The 19,931-nt window shown below is 49.2% G+C and overlaps 1 protein-coding gene across 1 annotated transcript in view; it reads right to left on the bottom strand.

Moving 5' to 3' along the window:
* Adcy5 (adenylate cyclase 5) overlaps positions 1-19,931 on the bottom strand; it is a 151,817-nt gene that overhangs the window by 43,195 nt on the left and 88,691 nt on the right. Inside the window, exons 2-3 of the mRNA XM_021184630.2 lie at positions 13,765-13,914; positions 9,482-9,603 (exon numbers count right to left, since the gene is read on the bottom strand). Of these exons, the coding sequence (XP_021040289.1) occupies positions 9,482-9,603; positions 13,765-13,914 (272 nt within the window). The remainder of the gene's footprint in view (positions 1-9,481; positions 9,604-13,764; positions 13,915-19,931) is intronic.

The following is a 19,931-nucleotide window of genomic DNA, read 5'->3' as shown; positions in this document are numbered from 1 at the left end:
GGAGAGGGAGAGGGGGAGGGAGAGGGAGAGGGAGAGGGAGAGGGAGAGAGAGAGAGAGAGAGATGATGGCAGTGCCAAAGAGAAGCTGTAAATGTTCCTTTTAATTAAGTGAAAATTCAAAGTTTATTGTACTTTAGCAGGGACAGGGAGAACACTGCATAGGCAGGGCTCTAGACCATCTGCAGGAAGTCCCCCTCCCCTGGGGGTCTGGGAAAGCAGGCTCAGTGTATCAGAGGGACCAGTGCACCTAACACTGTGGCTGTTACTTATTCTGTTCTTGTCAACCTCCTCTGACTGGAATGTGAGCTCTCTGAGGAAGAGATTCTCACCATACTCACTCACTGTTTTATTCCAGTCCCTACAGAATTTGCCGCTGAGGCACTGGCTGAACACAGGCTCTGTCTGCTTTGCCCTCAGCTCGACTCCCACCCCCAAATCTGGGCAATAACTCTTACATCACAGGAGCCCATATTAGTTTAAAGGACTGCCAATACAAAGTGGCAGAAATGCCAGAGATGCATGCTCCTGTAGTTTGGGTATTGGAAGTCTGAAGTCAAGGCACTGGTGGGGCCAGGGTCATGCTCCCCTGAGACTTGTGCTTCCTCTGGGGGTGGCTGTCAATCTTAGACATTCCTAAGTCAGAGGCTGCTCACGGTTCAGATCTTTTCTTTCAGTGTGTGTTGTCACACAGCCCTTCCCTCCTCTCATAAGCAGACGAGTCATACTTCTATGACAAGTACGAGCTAACCTTAACCTATAGGCTCTGTGAAGCTCCCACTGCAGCGCCTCTTACCTGTGGGGATCTGTTCCAAATTCCTTAATGCACACCCGAGGTCATGGGTAATACAGGGTCTGTGCTTTATCATACACACAGGCACATGTGGTAAAGTTTAACTTATGACTTAGACATAGCAAGAGGTCAGAGATTAAAAAATGGGACAGTGTAACAATATACTGTAGCAAGAGGTATATAAATGTTCTCTCTCTCTCTCTCTCTCTGTCTCTCTCTGTCTCTCTCTCTGTCTCTGTCTCTGTCTCTCTCTCTCTCACACACACACATACACACATACACAATTCCCTACTGTGCCATTTAGCATCCCCCCCCCCTTCTTGCATATGGCTGGCCCAAGATAACCTAATCCATGAAAGCAACATTTTAGATATGGAGGTCACATTTACAAGTACTGGGGGTCAACACTTCAGTTTATCTTCTAGGGAGACAGTTCCAGCCATAGCAATGCCTGGTGCTGATTTACTGAAACGAAGAGAATGCTCACGACTTGAGGGCAAGCAAGAGAACAAATCTGAGCCCTCCTTCTGCCTCACGAGGCCTCCCACCTCAGAGAGGAGCCTATAACACTTGGGGGTGTCTGTCCCTGGCAACCCTCACAGAATCAGTGGGACACGGTTCCCAAGGCCAGGAGACAGTGTGGTTAATCACCAGGGAGGCTTAGAAACTTGAGCTCTCTCCAGCTGCTGGGGGTCTTCTCCGAGGCTCTCTCAGAGGGGAAGGCAAGTCACCCACAGCCACCCCAGGAGCCATGCCGAGCAGGCTCTAACCTGAGTTGGAAGAATCTCACACAAGGTCTTTGAGGTCCCAACTCTAACCCCCAAAACCTCTCTGGCCAATCTGTGGAAACTGCTACTTGCACACACATCCACCCTTTGAGAGGCAAAGCCTATTCTCTGGGGTTTGTTGTTGTTGTTGTTATTGTTGTTGTTGTTGTTATTGTTGTTGTTGGAGGATTTTGCTTTATGCCTGTCTCCTATAGAGGCTCCTGTGTTTCATAGGGTCCCCTCAACACACACTACCTGCTCTGGGGCCTGAGTTTTGTGGCCATATCACTGGGGATTCTAAAGCTACTTTCCAGCCCAGCACCAGGCCCAGAAAAGCAGAACGATGTTAGCTAATGTTAGCTCATCAAGAGTTCCTCTTGGCCACACCTCTTGGCCTTAGACACTAAGACTGGGCCCACATGGGGAGTAGTTCCCTAATGAGCTAGCTCTGTCACTCCCTAGCTAGCCTACCTTCTCCAAGTGTGGCCAAGGTCATCAGTTAGCACCACAGGCTCTCCACAGCCCTGCTCTGTCCACAGGCATTTCCTTACGATTGTCCCCTCTCACTGCCCAGAGATCTATGACTTACGAGTTGTCAACATCTGGCCCAGCTCCTACCCAGAAGGCCACACCCGGCAGCACCACGGGGCACTTAAGACTGGGTGGGCTGGCAGGGCTAACAACTGTGCCTTGATAGCCTGCCCAGTCAAGGCAAAAGTGATGTAAAGTCTCCGCCCACCTCTTAAGATGCTGATAGCAGTGGATCCAGAAGCACCGTGGGGGGGGGGGTTGCCACTCTGTCTAGGCAGGAAGCCTCAGTGGCTAGGCCTGTGCAGGACACTATTTCTTTGTGTCCAACAGAGCTGTCCCCTGCCACACCTACACTCGATCTTTTCCAAATCACCCAGCCTGGAGAGACACTTGGGTTGGTGGCCTTGTCAGGCAAAGGAGGGCAGTAAGTCATTCATATCCACTGAGGGCAGATGAGTTAGTCTCAGTCAGAACTACCTGAGGCCCAGGCTGGACAGGAAAGGGAAGATGACCAAGGACAGGACACTAGCATGTACAATGCCATCAATTGGAGAATCTACCCCATATGGCCACAGCCTATCCACCCTGGCAGGGGCAGGGACATTCCTTCAGTAATTAGAGTCCAAGAGAAGTCAGGGTACCTCAGATCAAGGCATATCCTGGAACCCCCTTTGCTAACTAGCCCTGGGGCCTCCTGCAGATTCCAGGCCACTCCCTACCCACATCCCATGCAAACAACAGAACCCAATGAAATCTGTAGGCACTCTTCCAGGGATGTGACAGGCTCAGGGAAATGCGTCTTCGAGGAGAGGCCCACAGAGGAGGCTGAACCAAGACCCAGCAATCATCAACTAGATCTGTGTGAATTGCTTTTCTTCTCTACCCGCCTACATTTTCCAATTTCACTACAAAACATAATCCTTTATATAATAAAACATTTATGTTTGAAAGGCTGAGAGCAAATCACCTTTTTTTTCTCTTAGAACATGATTCTTACCCACTTCTCTTCCCCACATCTTGACTTAGCCCACTCAGAATAATCTCCATGTCTGAGTTCTTAGTACGATCCAACCCACAGGTCACACCTATTTGAACTTGTCTCAGAAACACGACTGGGCATGCTCAGCCATCAGTGCCTCTCTCCACTCTGTCTCCTCTTTCCTGGCTTGCCAGAGTCTTAATTTTCAGAGCCCAGAACTAAGACCTTGCTGATTGCTGGTTCTGTTTTGCGCTGTCTTCATACTATGTCTCAATACAAATGGGGGCCTTTAGTGAACCCCATGTGAGGAGAGGCCAAAGCTCTTCAGCAGGTGCTCTCAGGAAGGCTGGAGTGAGGAAACCTGTTTGGGGCTTTCCCCAAAAATCATACCAGTTCACCCTGTGAACCAGCACCCCCACTTCTGGGCATATCCCCAGACCAAATTGAAAGCAGAGGTGTGAACAGTAATTAACTGTACACACACACACATACACACCAGCATCACTTAAACCAGTAAAGGGTGGAAACGGCCCAGGGGGCATCAGATGAAGAAAGGATAGGCAGAATTCCATCTGCAAATAGAATATTACTCAGTCTGGACAAGGGAGAACATCTTGACAAATGCCTCAACCTGGTTGGACCGTGAGAACGTTGCACCAGGTGAGCCGAGCCAGTCATCAAAATCACAAATTCTGGAGATATCCAGAATAATCAAACTGATAAGGACAGAAAGCAGAAAGTTAGTTTCCGGACTAGGGGTCGGGGGCACAGGGATGTGTTTAATGGCTACACGCCTTGGGAACTATAGCTCTGGATATGGGTGGCTGTCAACAGTGGATGTAGCTAATGTCACATATCCTCACAAGGACAGACTTTAAACATGATAGATCTTATGCTAGACCTATGTTTTTAAAAGATTTATCATTTATTTATATGTGTCTATTTCTATGTGTGGCTATGTACATGAGCACACAGTTGCCCATAGAGGCCAGAAGAGTGTTGGATTCCCTGGAGTTGAAGTTGACAAAAGATGGGAGATGCCAGATGTGGGTGCTAGGAACCAAACTCCAGCTCCCCATAAGAGCAGCATGCTCTCATCAGCCGAGCCATCTCTCTGGCCCCTTATGCTATACACATCTTTTTTTGGGGGGGGGGGTCGAGACAGGGTTTCTCTGTATATCCCTGGCTGTCCTGGAACTCACTTTGTAGACCAGGCTGGCCTTGAACTCAGAAATCCACCTGCCTCTGCCTCCGAAGTGCTGGGATTAAAGGCATGCGCCACCATGCCCGGCTGCTATACACATCTTAACACAGCAGAACTGGCTAGCTTGTCAGGCCACTGTTCTCACAGTCATCTGTCAGCTCTTATGTTCCCTTGGGGGACTGGACATTCCCTAATAGTGTCCCCTTCATAGCAGCACCTGGCACATAGTAGGTTCTCAGTAAATGTTCACAAGGCCATTTGCAATCATATTTGATAAGGAATAGAGTTGGGCACACTTCTAGCATCAGGTTTGAGATGCCCATGGTCCACACGTCACATGGCTGAGGATGGGACTGGAGGGGGGCACTTTCCACACTCTCTCCCTAGAAGGCACACTCCACCCATGGGTATCTGAGCATCTCAGACATGATCCATGATCATTATAATTCAGAACCACACCACACGGTGGCTGAGCCAGACGCTAGAGCAACCTAGGGAATGCAGCCATGTCCTTGAAGAAGACAGGAGAGAAGATAACCTTCAGGGGTGGGGGCAGGGATTGGAAAGAGAAGGACCGGAGGAAGGAGGAGGCTCCAAGGCATCATCACAGCCCTTAAATGTAGGGAGACATTATACTACCTCATTCGAGGTCCAGCCTAGGCAGTCCTTCTGCTGGATTCCTGCCAAAATCTCAGGATCCATGGCTTCCCTAGGAAGGAGTCAGTGGGGGCCCAGACTCAGCATCCCACATGAGATGCCATAGACATGGGGATGTAAGGACAGGGATGAAGTAAAGGCAAGCTGCCTCAGAAAGGATATACTTTCCAGGAAGGGTCCACACCCCCTAGAGGTGGTGGCCTTCCTGTTCCTTCCTACAAGGATGGCCCCAGCTCATTCGATTACCTAACACCTTTCAAACTTAAGGAACTCCAGTGTGAGTTGGGAATCAGGGGGTGGGGTCCACCTCACTCAGAAGGACCACCCTGGAATTCAGGAGTCTCTGGCACTCTCTGCCCCCTGACCTTTGGATTGGTGGCTTGCTACCTGATCTTAGAGCTAGGCTGGTGGTCTCCACAGCCATCAGAGTAAATAGACTACGAGGCAGGCTGGGGTTGGGGGCTTTCCAGGCATAGAACTTTAAAGGTCTCCATTTGGTACTGAGGTGGTTTGAATAAAAACCAGGCCCCACCAGCCCACAGGGAGTGGCACTATTAGGAGGTGTGGCCTTGTTGGAGGAAGTGTGTCACTGGGGGTGGGGGGTGGGCTTGAGGTCTCAGATGCTCAAGCCAGGTCAACTGTCTCAGTCTCTTCCTGCTGGGTGCCAGTCTGGATGCAGAATTCTCAGCTACCTCTCTAGCACCAGTCTGCCTGTATGCTGCCATGTTTCCTGCCCTGTTGATAATCAACTGACGCGCTGAATCTGTAAGTCAACCCCAAGGAAACATCCCCTTATAAGAGTTGCCTTGGTCACAGCATCTATTCACAGCGATGGAAACCCTAACTAAAACAGGTACCTCACCTCACATCACTCCTAGAGACAACATGTAACTTAACTCTAAGTCGCTCCAGAAATAGCATGCACCTTCAAGTGCCTCCAGGGGCGTGTCCCTTAGCTCCAACCCATGCTGTCTGTCTCTAGTGCATCTTAGAGTGCAGCTCAAGACTCCACAGATGAGGGCAGAGGTACCACATACATTAAACAGCTGAATGGACACACATGTCTACCCCCCTCCAGGTTACACATGAAAAAACAAGGCTCCAGTCAGGTCCCACACGCAATCCCACAGCTGACTGACAGGGCTGGCACGTGTGCCATTCTGCTCCACGCAGACACTCCACCATGTGGCCTCCTGGTAAGAGTGACCCAGGGTGTGTCTGCATCTTCCTACTCTGTACCCACTTCCGCTAGCCCAGTGGTTCTCAACCTGTGGGTCACGGCCCCCGTGGCGATCAAATGACCTTTTCAGGGCTCACCTAAGACCATTGGAAAATACAGACATTTACATTGCTATCCATCACAGTAGCAAAATTGCATTCGTGCAGTACAACAAAAATCATTTTATGGTTGGGGGTGGTGGGGGGTGGTTACTACAACACGAGGAACTGCATTGAAGTTCTCAACCCTGTGAGGCCTGATGTCCGGGCAGGAATAGAAACCCTATCTGAGCTGCCAGCCACAGGGGCTGACACAGCCCATCTGTCAACACTCATCAGACAGGAGTGGCATCTGGGATCTCATGCCACAGCCGGTGGTAGCCCAGGACCGAAGCGATCTAAGCTCCTCGGTCAGTTCCTGCTGGTACCCGGGAACCGTATGTTAGGAGATTGATTTACTTTCTTTGTGGCCTTGCTCTTGGTGTGGCAGAGAGCAGCGTGCCATCACCCTCTCTAAATATTACAGCTCTGCAGAGGGTGGAAGAATGTGACTCATCACCCTTTCCTTCTCCAGTTAAGAACCCCAGGCCTCTCTCTGATTACGGGTGGAATAACAATCCACACACACACACAGAAAAAAAATAAAATAACAGCAACAATCATCGCTGCTCCCGACTGCTGAGCACAGGAACTGCTAAGTGCTGTCTCCCCCTTGTTCCACAGACTCTGAAACCGCAGTAAGCAGACACTATTACTACTCCGTGTGCAGCTGATGAGGAAGCAGAGGTTCAGAGTGGCTCAGTGTCTTGTTCACGTAGTCCATACATGAGGTTTTTTTTTACCCCAGAACCCAGGCCTAACCTCTGTACTCCATGGCTTCTCCCTGAGCTCCCCCGTCCCCCACCATAATTTTTAAACTATGGTGTCCACCATTACTACTCAATCTAAACTCCCACTCCAAATCTGGAGCTAGAGTGAGCATGTGCCTCTCCCAAAGGCTATATCCAGGCTAGAACCCAAGGAGGGGACCCCAGCAGGAGGTTTGTATGACCATGGAACTCTAATCTCTGGTGTGTGCCATAGGTTATCCCTCCCTGAGGGTTTAAGATTCAGTTCCCTTGAGCATCATAATGTCTTCATCTTTTCTCTCCTCCCATCTCTTTGCTGATTGCTGCCATCGATCTGGCTTATTCTAGATAGAAACATCCACTGGGACAGGGGCCTGACTTGATACTGAGATAGCCCTGTGCCTTTTCTTTTAATGACATGAAGTCATTGTAGGCTCTTCACAAGGGTACCAGATGCATGGGCCATCCCTTGAGATGATCGAGGTGAATTGAGAAGGCAGGGTACCCTCTTGAGCAAATCTCTTTGCTGCAGGGCTGGGACTATGGACCTGTGCCATGTTTCTTAGAGCAGGCCCCCCCACCCCCACCCCACCCCCTGGATTATCTGTGTAGACATCAGTGGAAGCTACTGGAAGCTCTGCTGAGCTCAGAGCTGCTAAAAGAAAGCACCTTGTCCCCTACTGGGGACAATGTCAGGGTTGGTGAGAGTATGAAGACAGAATAGAAAGAGAAGGTCAGGACCCAGCTCCCACATGTTCAGGCCTCTGAGGAACACCCCTCCACACTCGAAACGCAAGCCTCTTGCATCTGTCCTAACAGGCAGGGAAAGCTATTTCTCCCTGTGTCCCTAGGTAGAGCCAGAGAGCATATGAGAGCCTGGGAGCTCCTCAACCATGTGGGTGGATACACTCAGGATGCACACACACATAGGGGAAGGGGAGAGGAAGGGGGAGAGGAAGGGGGAGAGAGAGAGAGGGAGAGGGAGAGGGAGAGGGAAGGGAGAGGGAAAGGAGAGGGAAAGGAGAGGGAGAGGGAGAGATTGATTCTCACTTTTCCTCTAGGCCTCTTTCCTCCCAAGGGTTTTCCAAGCTTCCTCTTAGAGACCTTGTCCAAAGGTCTACCTTGGTATAGAAATACATATTCAAAGTCAAAAGGTCTGAAAGCTTTCTGGGGACAAGTGATCCTGTTAGCCAGCTGTGGACCATTGATAAAGAGTAAATCTCTGGGCCTTAGCCTCCTGGTCCCCTGCATAGCGGAGATGATAACATACCAACCTCTTACACTTTGTGGTGACCAGGGGAACACAAGAAAGCACCCAGCAAGTCACCGTTTCACACTTGAGGACAGGCAGAGGAGTCAGCATGCCTTACTACCTCCCAGGGCTCACGGCCATCAGTCACATGGTAGCCTCCACTGCACCTCAGTCCGGTGGCCATCTGCCTGGGAGACCATGGTGTCTACTGGTCAGCTTGGCTCTGCCTGATACAGAACATGAATAGCTAAAGGGGAGTGGCAGGATCCTCCCCGCCCCCCAAACAAAGCACAAATGCAGGATGCATCTATGTTTCTCCTTAAAGCCTTGGCCTTTGGGTTTTGAAAGGCATGTGGGAGGAGCCATAAATGCAGAACAGTAGTCTCAGACTTTAGGGCACATCTAGAAGCTGCATGGTTCTGCTGGGGTTCCACATTCAAATCACAGTGTCCTGTTCCCCCTCCATCCCTGTTGACAGCCACTGTGGGGGGCAGTTTGCACAATCCAGTGGCTCCCTTGATGGAAAACGGCCCTGGCCTCCCAAGAGTCTCTTCACTCAACCTTCGAGGATTCAGGCCTTAGGAGATTTTCCCCACCTTTCTTGAACCTCACAGTGGCTCCTTTTATGGGCAAATGGGAAACTGCCAGGCTCTCCAGAAGCCACGGTGGATGAAGGCCACCTGTACCGCATATGTCCCTGAGGACCTCATAAGCAGATTTTGCACTCTATTAACCTACATCTGTTTGCACATCCCTGTTGTCAGTGGCTTCTGGCTAGGGAGGCAGCGGGCGCACAGAGGAGGTGAAGTGTGCTTTGGGGCAGGCAGACTTTACAGAGAAGGCGTGGGAGGGGTGGGGGTGGGGCTTTCCACCCAGGTCTCAAACATCCAGCTGAAATTAGGATTGTTGTTTGTGCCTCCTGCACATGGGCTTTGGGAGCATGTAAGAGGCTGGTGACAAGGACTATAATGAGGAGGACACTGGGGTCCAAGGCTGTGTGTTCTGTCTTTGTCAGGTGAGCAGTCTCTCCATAGCTGGCCCGCTTCTTTTCTCCCCTTCTTTCTCTATTCTCTCTTGCAACTGCACTGCCTACTTCAGATTAAACAGTGCTAATTCCCCTACACAGAGAAAGGGCAGTGCTGCCTGCGCCACAGCACCAGGCCACCCTGTTAGGAGGAAGAAGAGAGGCTGTCTTCCATCAGGGTCCAGCTCTTCCACCCTGCCCTCGCCCCTACCTCACATTGTCATGCTTCTGGATGTAGATCTTGTGGAACATCATATCCTCCTGCTTGGCGTTGATGTCTGCTTTCATCTCCATGGCAACATGACGGGGAAGGACAGACAGCAGGAGACGCTCCTGCAGAGGGAAGCAAATGAGTCTGTCATCATTCCATCCACGTCTCTGGTGCGTCCCCTGTCATCCATACCCATGCCCCTGCCTGCAGGACCCAGGGAGACTTCCCAGACTCTCCTTAGACCCACAGAACCTGTATATGGGGACGGAAGAACTGGAGTCACACCCAAGGCTCTCTGGGATGCCTCCTGGTCCTTTGCCTAGCTTCCCTCCATTCTGCTCTGGCAACCGTACTCCTGGTGGAGCCCTGAGTATACAGCAGCTTGGGTTAAAGCCTTAAAAAGCCTCTGTGGCTTGGCCACATCGCTACTGACAGTATTAGCTGGACTCATTCAACAAGTCAAGGGTTTATGAATGTCTACCAAGTGCCAGGCAGCATTCTGGGTATAAGAATCAGAGCCATGAACCTACAGGTAGGCAAAGCTCTTCCCAGAGCCATGACAGGCTACCTGCCCTGGGCTGCAAGAACTGCTGGCATCTGAGAAGGCTTTGTGGAGTCTAGAAGGACTAAGACCCTTCAGAGTCTTCCAGTTCCAAGTGGGAGACAGTGAATGTCCCAAGAACAAGAGAGACAAAGTTAACTTTGAGGAACCAAGACAAGTTAAAGCCAGTCACAAGAGAAGCAGGGGGATGGGACAGGGCCACGTTGTAGCAAGTCATGTCAGCTGGTTACAGAGTCTAGACTTCATTCAGTTCCTCACTTTTCCTCCAAGGTCTGTTCTGCTCCAAGGTGCCCCACCAGTGGCTCTGCCTGAATGCCCCAGCCTTGGCTAGGGACCAGGCCCTCTGCTAGGCTCACAAGGTCTTTCATTCTGGCTGCCTGCAGCCTCTCCTGCCCATCATTCTGCACTGATTTCTGGGTATTCCACCCACCAGGTAACCCTGAGACCTTCTTGCTTCAGTATCCTTTCTGATTCTTCTTCCTCTGGGTGCCCAAGGAAGCATCCCCTACTTTTGTCCTCTAGAGACTCTTGCCTCAGGGAGCAAGAACTGTCCAGCCGCCACCATCCATCAACCCTCATGTCACCTCCACTCATATCCAGCCCAGAGCTCACTGGCTTCCAAATGCCCACCTCACCCCCACTGGGGTGACATTACACCTTTCATAAGGCTCCCCCTCTGCCTCCTGCTTTCCCTTGCCTTTGCAGAGGACACCTCCATCCTCCTGCCTCTGTAGAAACTGCTTATATTTCTAGAACTTTCCTCTGGTATTTATTCCCTTCCTCTTGGCCCCAGGCCAAGCCTTAGGGTTCCGCACTGAGCTAGGAAGAGCTCTTCAGTGTGTCCTTTCCCCTCTGTATCCTGGTCCACTGCGTCCATGACTTACGCACCTGTCTCTGGGATACATGCAGTGCCACTCTGGCTCATAGCTTCCCTTTTAGCCCTCCCTGCTGCCTGTACGGCTTAAATCTCTCCAAAACATGTTGCTCTAGCACCGCCTTGCTGAACAGCACATCAAGCAGGACTCTGAGCCAGCTAAGCTCACTCTTCCTTGTCCTTCACGCCAGCCCCTATGCCCCACCATCCCTCCTGGGCCCACTCTTTTCCTAGCATGCTCTTCTGCTCTGGACTGGCTACAGGACCAGCCCATGCCCCAGCCTGGTCTCACCATCTCTCTTCTCTGAGTCCTTCCTAACTCCCCAACTTTTCTCCTGGCACCCATGAATTGATACCTATGTTCTACCCCCAATATAATAACCATTAGGGCTTTCTCCAGCTTTGGAGCTTTTCTTGTCTTTGTGCACAAGTCCCCGAAATGGGACCCACATCTTTATATGCTGTAGGCCATCGCCTTGCTCAGGATGACCGTTCCCAGATGCCAGCATCCCCATCCAACTCTGCTCTTCTTTTATAGAACCTCTGATTCTCTGGTACGTTGATAGCCTTTTAGCTGTGCCTCCCCTTAGGTAGATCTAAGAGGCCTCCTTGGGGGCAGGAGCTGTGTCTTATGCAGTGCCACAGCCCAGGTCTTATGTCCTGTTGTGAAGAATGTAGCTGTCTGAGGTGTGCTTGGTCTCTCAGGCACTGGTGCACGTATCGCCGAAGGCCATCTCACATGTACTAAAGTCTTAATAAACAGCTGCTGGTGAGAGAGACATGATCTACTGGGAAGTTTCTGTGGCATGAGACAGCTGGGAGAAAGTAAGTGTAAATGCAGGAGCTGCCATTCGTCAGTACACTTTTATCCTGAGGATGACTGGTATGAGTAGAGAGAGGAACAACCCTGAGTGCCTACATGATGTGGAATTTAGGAGCTGAGGCGAGATCCTAAGAAGCTCCCCCTACACAAATCGCTGGCTCTGGTCAGCTGAAAGCAAGGTGACTCACCCAGTTCTTGACTCTAAACATGGTGTGGCAAATAGTTTCTTCCCTAAACCCCTATGAACTTTAGTGGCAGGAACAGCCTGGCTAGGACCAGAACAAGTAGAGGGATGAGCTGTGAAATGACAATTATCTGGGCTGCCGTCATGGCTTATGCCTGTAATCCCAGCACTTGGAGACTAAAGGAGAGGGGAAGAGTTCAGCCCAGTCTGTACTACATAGGGAGACCCTGCCTCAAGAAAACAAACACAGACGAGAATTATCCTTGGGGAAAGATGATGTCCAGAGTGACCACGTACAATGCAAGTGAAGGAAGGTGTTTCTTTCTCAGGGGAGAAACACTGGAGCAAAGCACAGGGATAAGATGAGGCTCTTGAAGAAGGTGGGACTTAAGGGCAAGCAGGTGTGTGTGGAAGGTGAGGTAAGCCTATCAGGGCAATGAGAAGACCCAGGAGATACTGCTGAGCAGAGCTTCCTTCAAGAAGCTAGGCTAGAAGCCCAGGGAGGGTTGAGTGAATAAGAGACTGGGGTCCAGGGCTAGGGCTAAGTATAATTCAGTTGGCAGAGTACCTCTGTAGTAGCCACGAAGCCCTGCATTTTATCCCAGCAGTGTAGAGTCTGGACATGGCGAGGAAATGCCCATAATCTCAGGATTTGGGAGACAGAGGCAAGGGGACAAGAGGCTCAAAGTCATCCTTGCCTACAGACAAGGTCAAAAGCCAGCCCAGAATATCTACGTCTGTGTCTCCAAAGTGGCGAAGCATGAACAAGGACAGTCAGGCTTCAGATTGGTCAATGTCCATTGGGCACCTGGCAAAACATCAGAGCCACAGAGGCAGGGTTAGAGAGGACAGGCAGGGACGGGGGGGGGCTGGAAAGCTCATCCCTACATGGCCATCTGGATGACAGCAACGATGTCATCGTGAGCATCTAGCATGCATCCCCACCAGACAGAGACACCCACACTTCAGTGAGCAGAGCGGCCACTGTGTGGACTTCTTTGCTGTCCTGGCCAATCCCTTCCTGTCTCCAGCTCAGAAGAGAGGGCCTTCTGTGCTCACATCTGCCACGGGAACTGATGGCATGCGGCATACAGGAGCCTCTGCCAGTGTTTGCTGGTCTACAAGAACTTCCAGAGTCATGCCTGGTCCAAGTGCGTGGAGACTCGTCACCCTGCTGACCTCAGTACCATAGCTATACACTGTGTTGGAGGGAAAGCGAGGAGAGATAACTATCTGTCTGGGTGGCACGGAGAAAAGGGGGCAGTGGTGACTCAGAACTGAACCCCTTCCCTCAGAGCAGAAACAGCTAGAACCTTGATGCCAACCTGAGTCCCTGCCCCATCTTACTCTGGAGAAATTCTGAGTGTTTTCTCTCTTGGCACAAAGCTGTGGCCTTGTCAACGGTCAGCCTCTCTGGTCAAGTACTGTCTGGGGAGAAACAGGACAGTCTTCCTTCTCTGAAGTATCCACACCCAGAACTGGATAGAGAAGAAGAGCTGGGGCTGGGTCCCCAAGGGGCTCACGGTGCTTGCCCCTCTCACCCTTCTCCTGGGCCCAAGCCTCTGTCCAGGCTGGAAACGCTGGCTGTTCTCACATCTTCAACTCGTAGGGGACCAGGATAGAGAAAGGCTCCACATGAGGAGCTCACAGGCAAGGGACAGGATCCCAAGGAACCACAGAGTTGGGCTCCCTGCAGGAAATTCTGCTAGGAGGAGGGACTGGGCAGAGGGATGAGCATGGCCTTGGGGGACAGGCAGGCAGATCACAAGCCAGCCGTTTGCTTGTGTGTCTGCAGCAGGCCTTGGCTGACATCCAGGCCTCCTGGCTGCTCTTCACTCACCTGTTGCTGGTTCTCCCGCTGGGAATGGAGCCGAGCCTGGATACACTCCCGGGTCTCCTGGAAGGCCTGTCTCTGGGAGACCTCAGCTGGGTAGTGAGTGCACACACCCACAATGTTGGTGCAGGAGAAGATGAGGACATTGGAGACAAGCTGCAGAGGGAGAAAACAAGACACTCAGGAACACAGACCGGACCAGGGTCAGGCAGGGTCCCCACTCTTTCTGGCCTCCCTGCTCCATGCTGACTGAGATGTGTGTGGGAAAGCATTCCCACCCTGCTGCTCAGCAGACCGAAGGCTAAGCGTCTTTGGAAAGAGTCCTTACTGAGAGACTAAGGTAAAACTTTACGATGCAATAGACCTCGCCCCTTCACCCCTCAAACGCAAGGAAATGCCACCCAACAAGCCCAGTGAGCTGAGGTTTCTCCAGGATGGACTTGGCGAGTGATGCTCCATGGATACTTAGATGCTGAACCTGGTCCTCCAACCCTTGCCCTGAGACACATAGAACAGAAGCCAGGAGAGAGGCTTAGGGGCTTGCTTAGGCCTGTGGGCTGTGAGGACTTTGAGTTCCTCCAGTTTCTCTCCTTAGCTTGTTACTCTCAACCCCAGAGAGCACTAGGCCCCTCCCTGCATCACTGGCCCCCAGTCCTGAGTGAGAAAGGTGCTTGTCCATGTGATTCTCAGTGTTACTCAGGGCTTCCCTCCTCCCAGCAACGGGTGAAACATAAGACTCCCACAGTCCTTTGGGGCTTCCATTGTCTCTGTCCTCGACTTAGATCTTAGGCCTAATAAAGGTTTCCCTTGCTACACTCTGAGGTCGTGTTAGCGTCACTCACAGCGTCCCCAGCCCAGTGAAGGCATGGAGGCCAGATGGGCTCATGCTGGCTATGGTGCCATCTGTCTCTAGAGATGTCCCAGAGAGTGTCTGCTCTGCTCTACAAAGCGAAGTTATCTCTCATCTTTCACAATCTGTCTTCCCCACAGCTAAAGATTGCTCTGGACCCCAAGGTACGGGCAGGCTCAGGTGACCTGTGGCCCCAACTTTGATGGCTAATGTTACCATTACCAACTTCCACCCAAATCCTATCAACCCCCGAATCTTGGCATTTTATATAAAGACACAACATTAGAAATCCATTTATTGAACGAAAATCCTGCTCCATGGCGGCTAGCAAGCCAACTAAAGAATGTTACATAGGGGATGTTCAAGTGCCCCTAGAATGTCTACTGTGGTGAGGTAAGGAGGTGACTAGGTCAAAAGAATGGATCCCTCATGGCTAAGCTTAATGCCTTAATGGGAAGAGATACTCACTTCTTCTCTTGCCTCTGCTCCCCATCAGATACAGACATGAGAACCCCAAAGAGGATGCTCACCAGAAAGCAGCCAGCACTTTAATCTCAGACTTCCAATCTTCAGAATGAGAGAAACAAATGTTTTTATAAGCTAACCCAGTCTATGGTACTCTGTTGTAGCAACTCAGACCATCTAAGATTAGGAGATGTGCGATCAAAAACTGAAGGAGAACCAGTAATACAAAGCAGGAACCACTGTACATCAAGCAACAAGGTGGAGGCGAAGGCCTAAGTGGAGGAGAGATGAGGAGGCCTCTGGACAGGTCAGGGTGCACTGAGCATTGAGAGATATGCAGTGAGGCCATCAGTCATGAGAGACATATGGTCCTTGAATAAATAACGCAGTTTTTCCAGAAATTCACAGAAGGAAAATAAGTAGCGCAGGTTGAGAAAGCCAAGCCTAACTCTGATACAGGGGGAAACCATTAGAGATTGTTGAATCGAAATCCAGGACAAGCACATGGCTTCCAAGACTCATAAGGGCAAATTCAAAGGGAATAGAAGGTAGGTTAGGACACAAGGCAAAATGTGAGTGAACAAAACCTGGCTGGGGCTGGGGCCAGGCAAGGTACAGAAGAACCCTAGGACAAGAAAGGAGAAAAGAGACCACAGCCTTCGGTATAATCAGGTCAGTGGCCACGAGCCAATACCCCAAGAGCAGGCTGCTGGGAAGTCACTGGGGCCACTAAGTGATAGGTCTGGAGATGTAGAGGTGAAGGCTGAAGGGTATGCTAGCTAGGGGACGTCTGAGAAAGGAAAGAGGAGGTGCTAGGTGGCAAAAGCAGAAGCAGCACAAAAGGACCTGGAGAAGATGTCATGCCAGCCACAGACAAATCAATGCATCATGACAACACAACCCGGGGGGAGTCATCCCAGCAATGGAGGCTGGTTTCCACTTCAAGCACCAAGCACTTCTCCATATTGACAGGTTAAAACAGAATAGCTACATGGCAGTACAGTAGTTACTGGAAAAAGCCTTTGACAAAATATAACATGCATTCATAACCTAAGGGGGAACCCCCCCCCCCACCAAACTAGGAATGGAATTAAAGTCAGTCTGGTCAGTGACACATGCAAGCACTTAGAGCTAACACCCTTTACTGGGGTCGGTGACACATACAAGCACTTACAGCTAACACCCTTTACTGGGACCAACGGATGTTCTCCCCATGGCTGTGGGAAAGTTAAGGATGGTCCTGCTCACGATTCCCATTTATTGCAGGGCTGGAGGTCCCAGACCATGCAAGAAGACAAGAAAAAGAAAGAAAGACATACAGATTGGAGCCAGAGGCAGCAGCATATGTGTGCCTGAAAGCCTAGCTATTCAAAAGACTGAGGCAGGAGATCAACAGAGTCCATGAGTTCAAGACCAACTAGGGCAACATAATAAGACCCAATGAAAAGGGGAAAGGAAAGAGGAAGGGAGGGAGGGAGTTTTCAGGGGGAAAAAAGCACAGCACTGTCTATTTGAAGTCAGTATAATTATCTATACAGAAAATTCTAATGAATCTAGGAAACATGACCAGAGTTAACATGCAAGCTTGTGCAAGTCTTGGCTCTAAGACTGACTCTTAAAAGCAACTGGTTTTTTTTTATACACAAGCAATGAAATATTGGAAGTAAAATTTGGTAAAGTTCCATTTACATAGCATTAGAACCATGAAAATGATATATACTATATATCTAATTAAGTTCATTTTCTACAGAACCCTGATGAAAGGAATACTAGAACTTATTTTTAGAATGGAGAGTTGTGTCTTGAATTAGAAAACAGAGATGTCAGTTGTTACCCCAAATAATCTTCACAAACAACATGGTCATGATCAAAGCAACAAGAACAGGCAAAATAACCCCGGGTTAGTTAAAGTATAAACTTCAAGATTTATTATAAGGGTTCAGTAATTTAGAAAGCACAGATCTATAGGTCAATAGGATAGAGTTTAAAATAAAATTATATATTAATAGTTGGTTGAGTTTTGACAAAATAAGCAATTAATTAAAGGAAGAAAGATGAGCCTTTTTCAACAAGCGAGGCTGTGACAGTTGTATACATACAACAGAATGGAACTTAGACCCTATATTACACTGTACATAAAGTTAAAACAAAGAGGAACAAAGATATAAATCTACGAGCTGTAACTATAAAACTCCTCCAAGAAAGCATATGAATGCATTGGTAAATCCTAGCTTTTTTTAAAAAAAAAATTTATTTGTTTAATGTATACAAGTATTTTGTCTGCATGTATGCCTGCACATGAGAAGAGGGCATGAGCCACCATGTGGTTGCTGGGAATTGAACTCAGGACCTCTGGAAGAGCAGCCAGTGCTCTTAACCACTGAGCCATCTCTCCAGCCCATATATACTAGCCTTAAATTTTTACACTTCTTTGTTCGATTTTAAGTATCTGTAGAGGTCAGAAAGCTAGAAAGGGCCCGTGATAAGGGGAAGGGGAAGAGGCCTCAAATCAGGAAGGGGCTAGAACCCAGGTGATTTGGCCTTAGGAGAGGAACACTGGAGATAGAAGGCTTAGTGGGGTGGGGGAGGGGAGTTAGAGAGAGAAAGGGGTGGAGAGTAGATTAACCAAAACTGAATATGTGCAAAAAGGCTAATGGAAGGAAACCTATTGCTTTGTAAGCTAATTAAGAAAAAACAAAAAACAAAAAACAAAAAAAACAAGGAGCTTGAACCGAGGTACCCTGCACGAGCAGACCATGATTTCCCAAGAAGACATGATTGTCAAATGAAAACTCTCAGCGATGGTGTGGCTATTGTTTTGTAAGTCATTGTCAGAGAGGTTCTCGAAACAGCACAGGCTACTGTCATTGCTCTTCAATGCCCATTATAACCCTCTTGCCAAAGGAAAACCCCATTTTGATTGAGGGACATAGAGAAATCAAGCTGACACACTGACTTAGAAACTTCCTCCTGACTGGTTCCTCGTCACAGTGCCAACAAGTGCTACAGAGTCTCTGGGGGAGGAAGGTGATCAATAAACACACCGGTGGTGAGTACTGCTTGCCCAATATTGACTTGCCACGCAAGATTGGCCTGAGTGCAGTAGCGGCTTAAATGTTATGGGGCAACCAACCACTGGGTTTGTGGACTGCACCACAGGAGGGAACTCGTGTCTAGTACTGTAAACCTGGTTAAAAACTCATGGCCCAGAAGTCATGGCCCTAGAGGGGAAACTCACTACTGTTGCTTCGCTAACTGAACGTGATGTCAAACTGCTTTCTGATTGTTTATATTGATACCCATTTGTTGGTGCTCTTGCCAACCTTGGTCAGAACAGTTTCCTTTCGCAGTGGAAAGCAGCCAACACAGACCCATGACTGGTCAAAGTGTTGAGAAGTGGGCTCAGTCCTAAATGGGATATTATCACCCTTCAACTCTAGCCCAGGCTCAGGACCATCAGGGAAGAAGGGGCGGATAGAATGTAAGAAGCAGGGGGTGTGGGGAGGGGAGAGCTGTCTTCTGAGTGTGACCAGCCATTGTTAGCAGCTACTGGTATCCGCATCACATCAAGCCAGACAGTGAGTGTAGCATGGATGTTGAAGAGCATGCATTGTCCAAGAATAAAGAATAAGCATTTCTGAGACAATATGAGGTAGTTTGAATGAGAGATGGTTCCCATAGGGTCCCCTATTTAAACACCTAGGACCAAGTGTGTTTGTGGAGGTGGAGCCTTGCTGGGGAAGTACACTGCTAGGGGCAAGCCTGGAGAGTTTTGTCTTGCTTCCCCCTCAGTTTGCTTTCTGTTTTATGTTTGTGGATAAAGATGTGATCCCCCAATTCCTGCTTCTGCTGTCACTCCTGTCACTTGTGTCCACACATGCTAACCTGCCAGGGTAGACTCATCCCTTTGGAACCATAAGCAGAAATATTTCTTCTATAAGTTTGTTTTTGGTCATGGTCTCACTATGTAATCCCGCTGACCTGGCCCTCACTATGCAGACCAATTGGACTCAAAATCATAGAAATCTGCCTGCTTCTGCCTCTCAAGAACTGAGGTAATACACCATTACATAAAGAATATTAATTTTAAAAAATCTTGAGCCGGGTGTGGTGGCACACGCCTTTAATCCCAGCACTCGGGAAGCAGAGGCAGGTGGATTTCTGAGTTCCAGGCCAGCCTGGTCTACAAAGTGAGTTCCAGGACAGCCAGGGCTACACAGAGAAACCCTGTCTCGAAAACAAACAAAAAACAAAAACAACCCCTCCCCCCAAAAGAATCTTCATGGCCTTGCATTTGGCAATGATTCCTTAGATGTTACATCAAAAATGCAAATGATCAAGGAAAAAGGCAAAAATGAATTTTGTTAAAATTAAGAACATCAGTGCTGGAGACATGGATCAGCGGTTAAGAGCACTGACTGCTCTTCCAGAGGTCCTGGGTTCAAGTCCCAGCAACTACATGGTGGCTCACAGCCATCTGTAATGGGATCTGATGCCCTCTTCTGGTGTGTCTGAAGACAGCTACAGTGTACTCATATAAATAAAATAAATACACTTTTTTAAAAAATTAAGAATACCTCTAAAAAAAAAAGCTATAGAAATGAAACGAGCCACAGAATGGGAAGAATATTTGCAAATGATATATTTGATTAAAATATTAAACTCAAAATCAATAAAGAAGTCTTGAAACTCAAGCATTAAATAAACAAATAGTTTACCTTTTTAAAAGAGCCAAAACAAACAAACAAAACCCCAACTAACTAAATGGCTTGTCCCCTAGGATAGGTGGATGACAAATGAGGACTTGCAAAGGCACTCTATCCACATCAGTGGCCATCAGAGAGATGCCAGCTTCAAA

This window comes from Mus caroli, chromosome 16 (genome assembly GCF_900094665.2).
Source record: "Mus caroli chromosome 16, CAROLI_EIJ_v1.1, whole genome shotgun sequence".
Taxonomy (NCBI): domain Eukaryota; kingdom Metazoa; phylum Chordata; class Mammalia; order Rodentia; family Muridae; genus Mus; species Mus caroli.
This window is presented reverse-complemented; position numbering and strand designations above follow the sequence as displayed.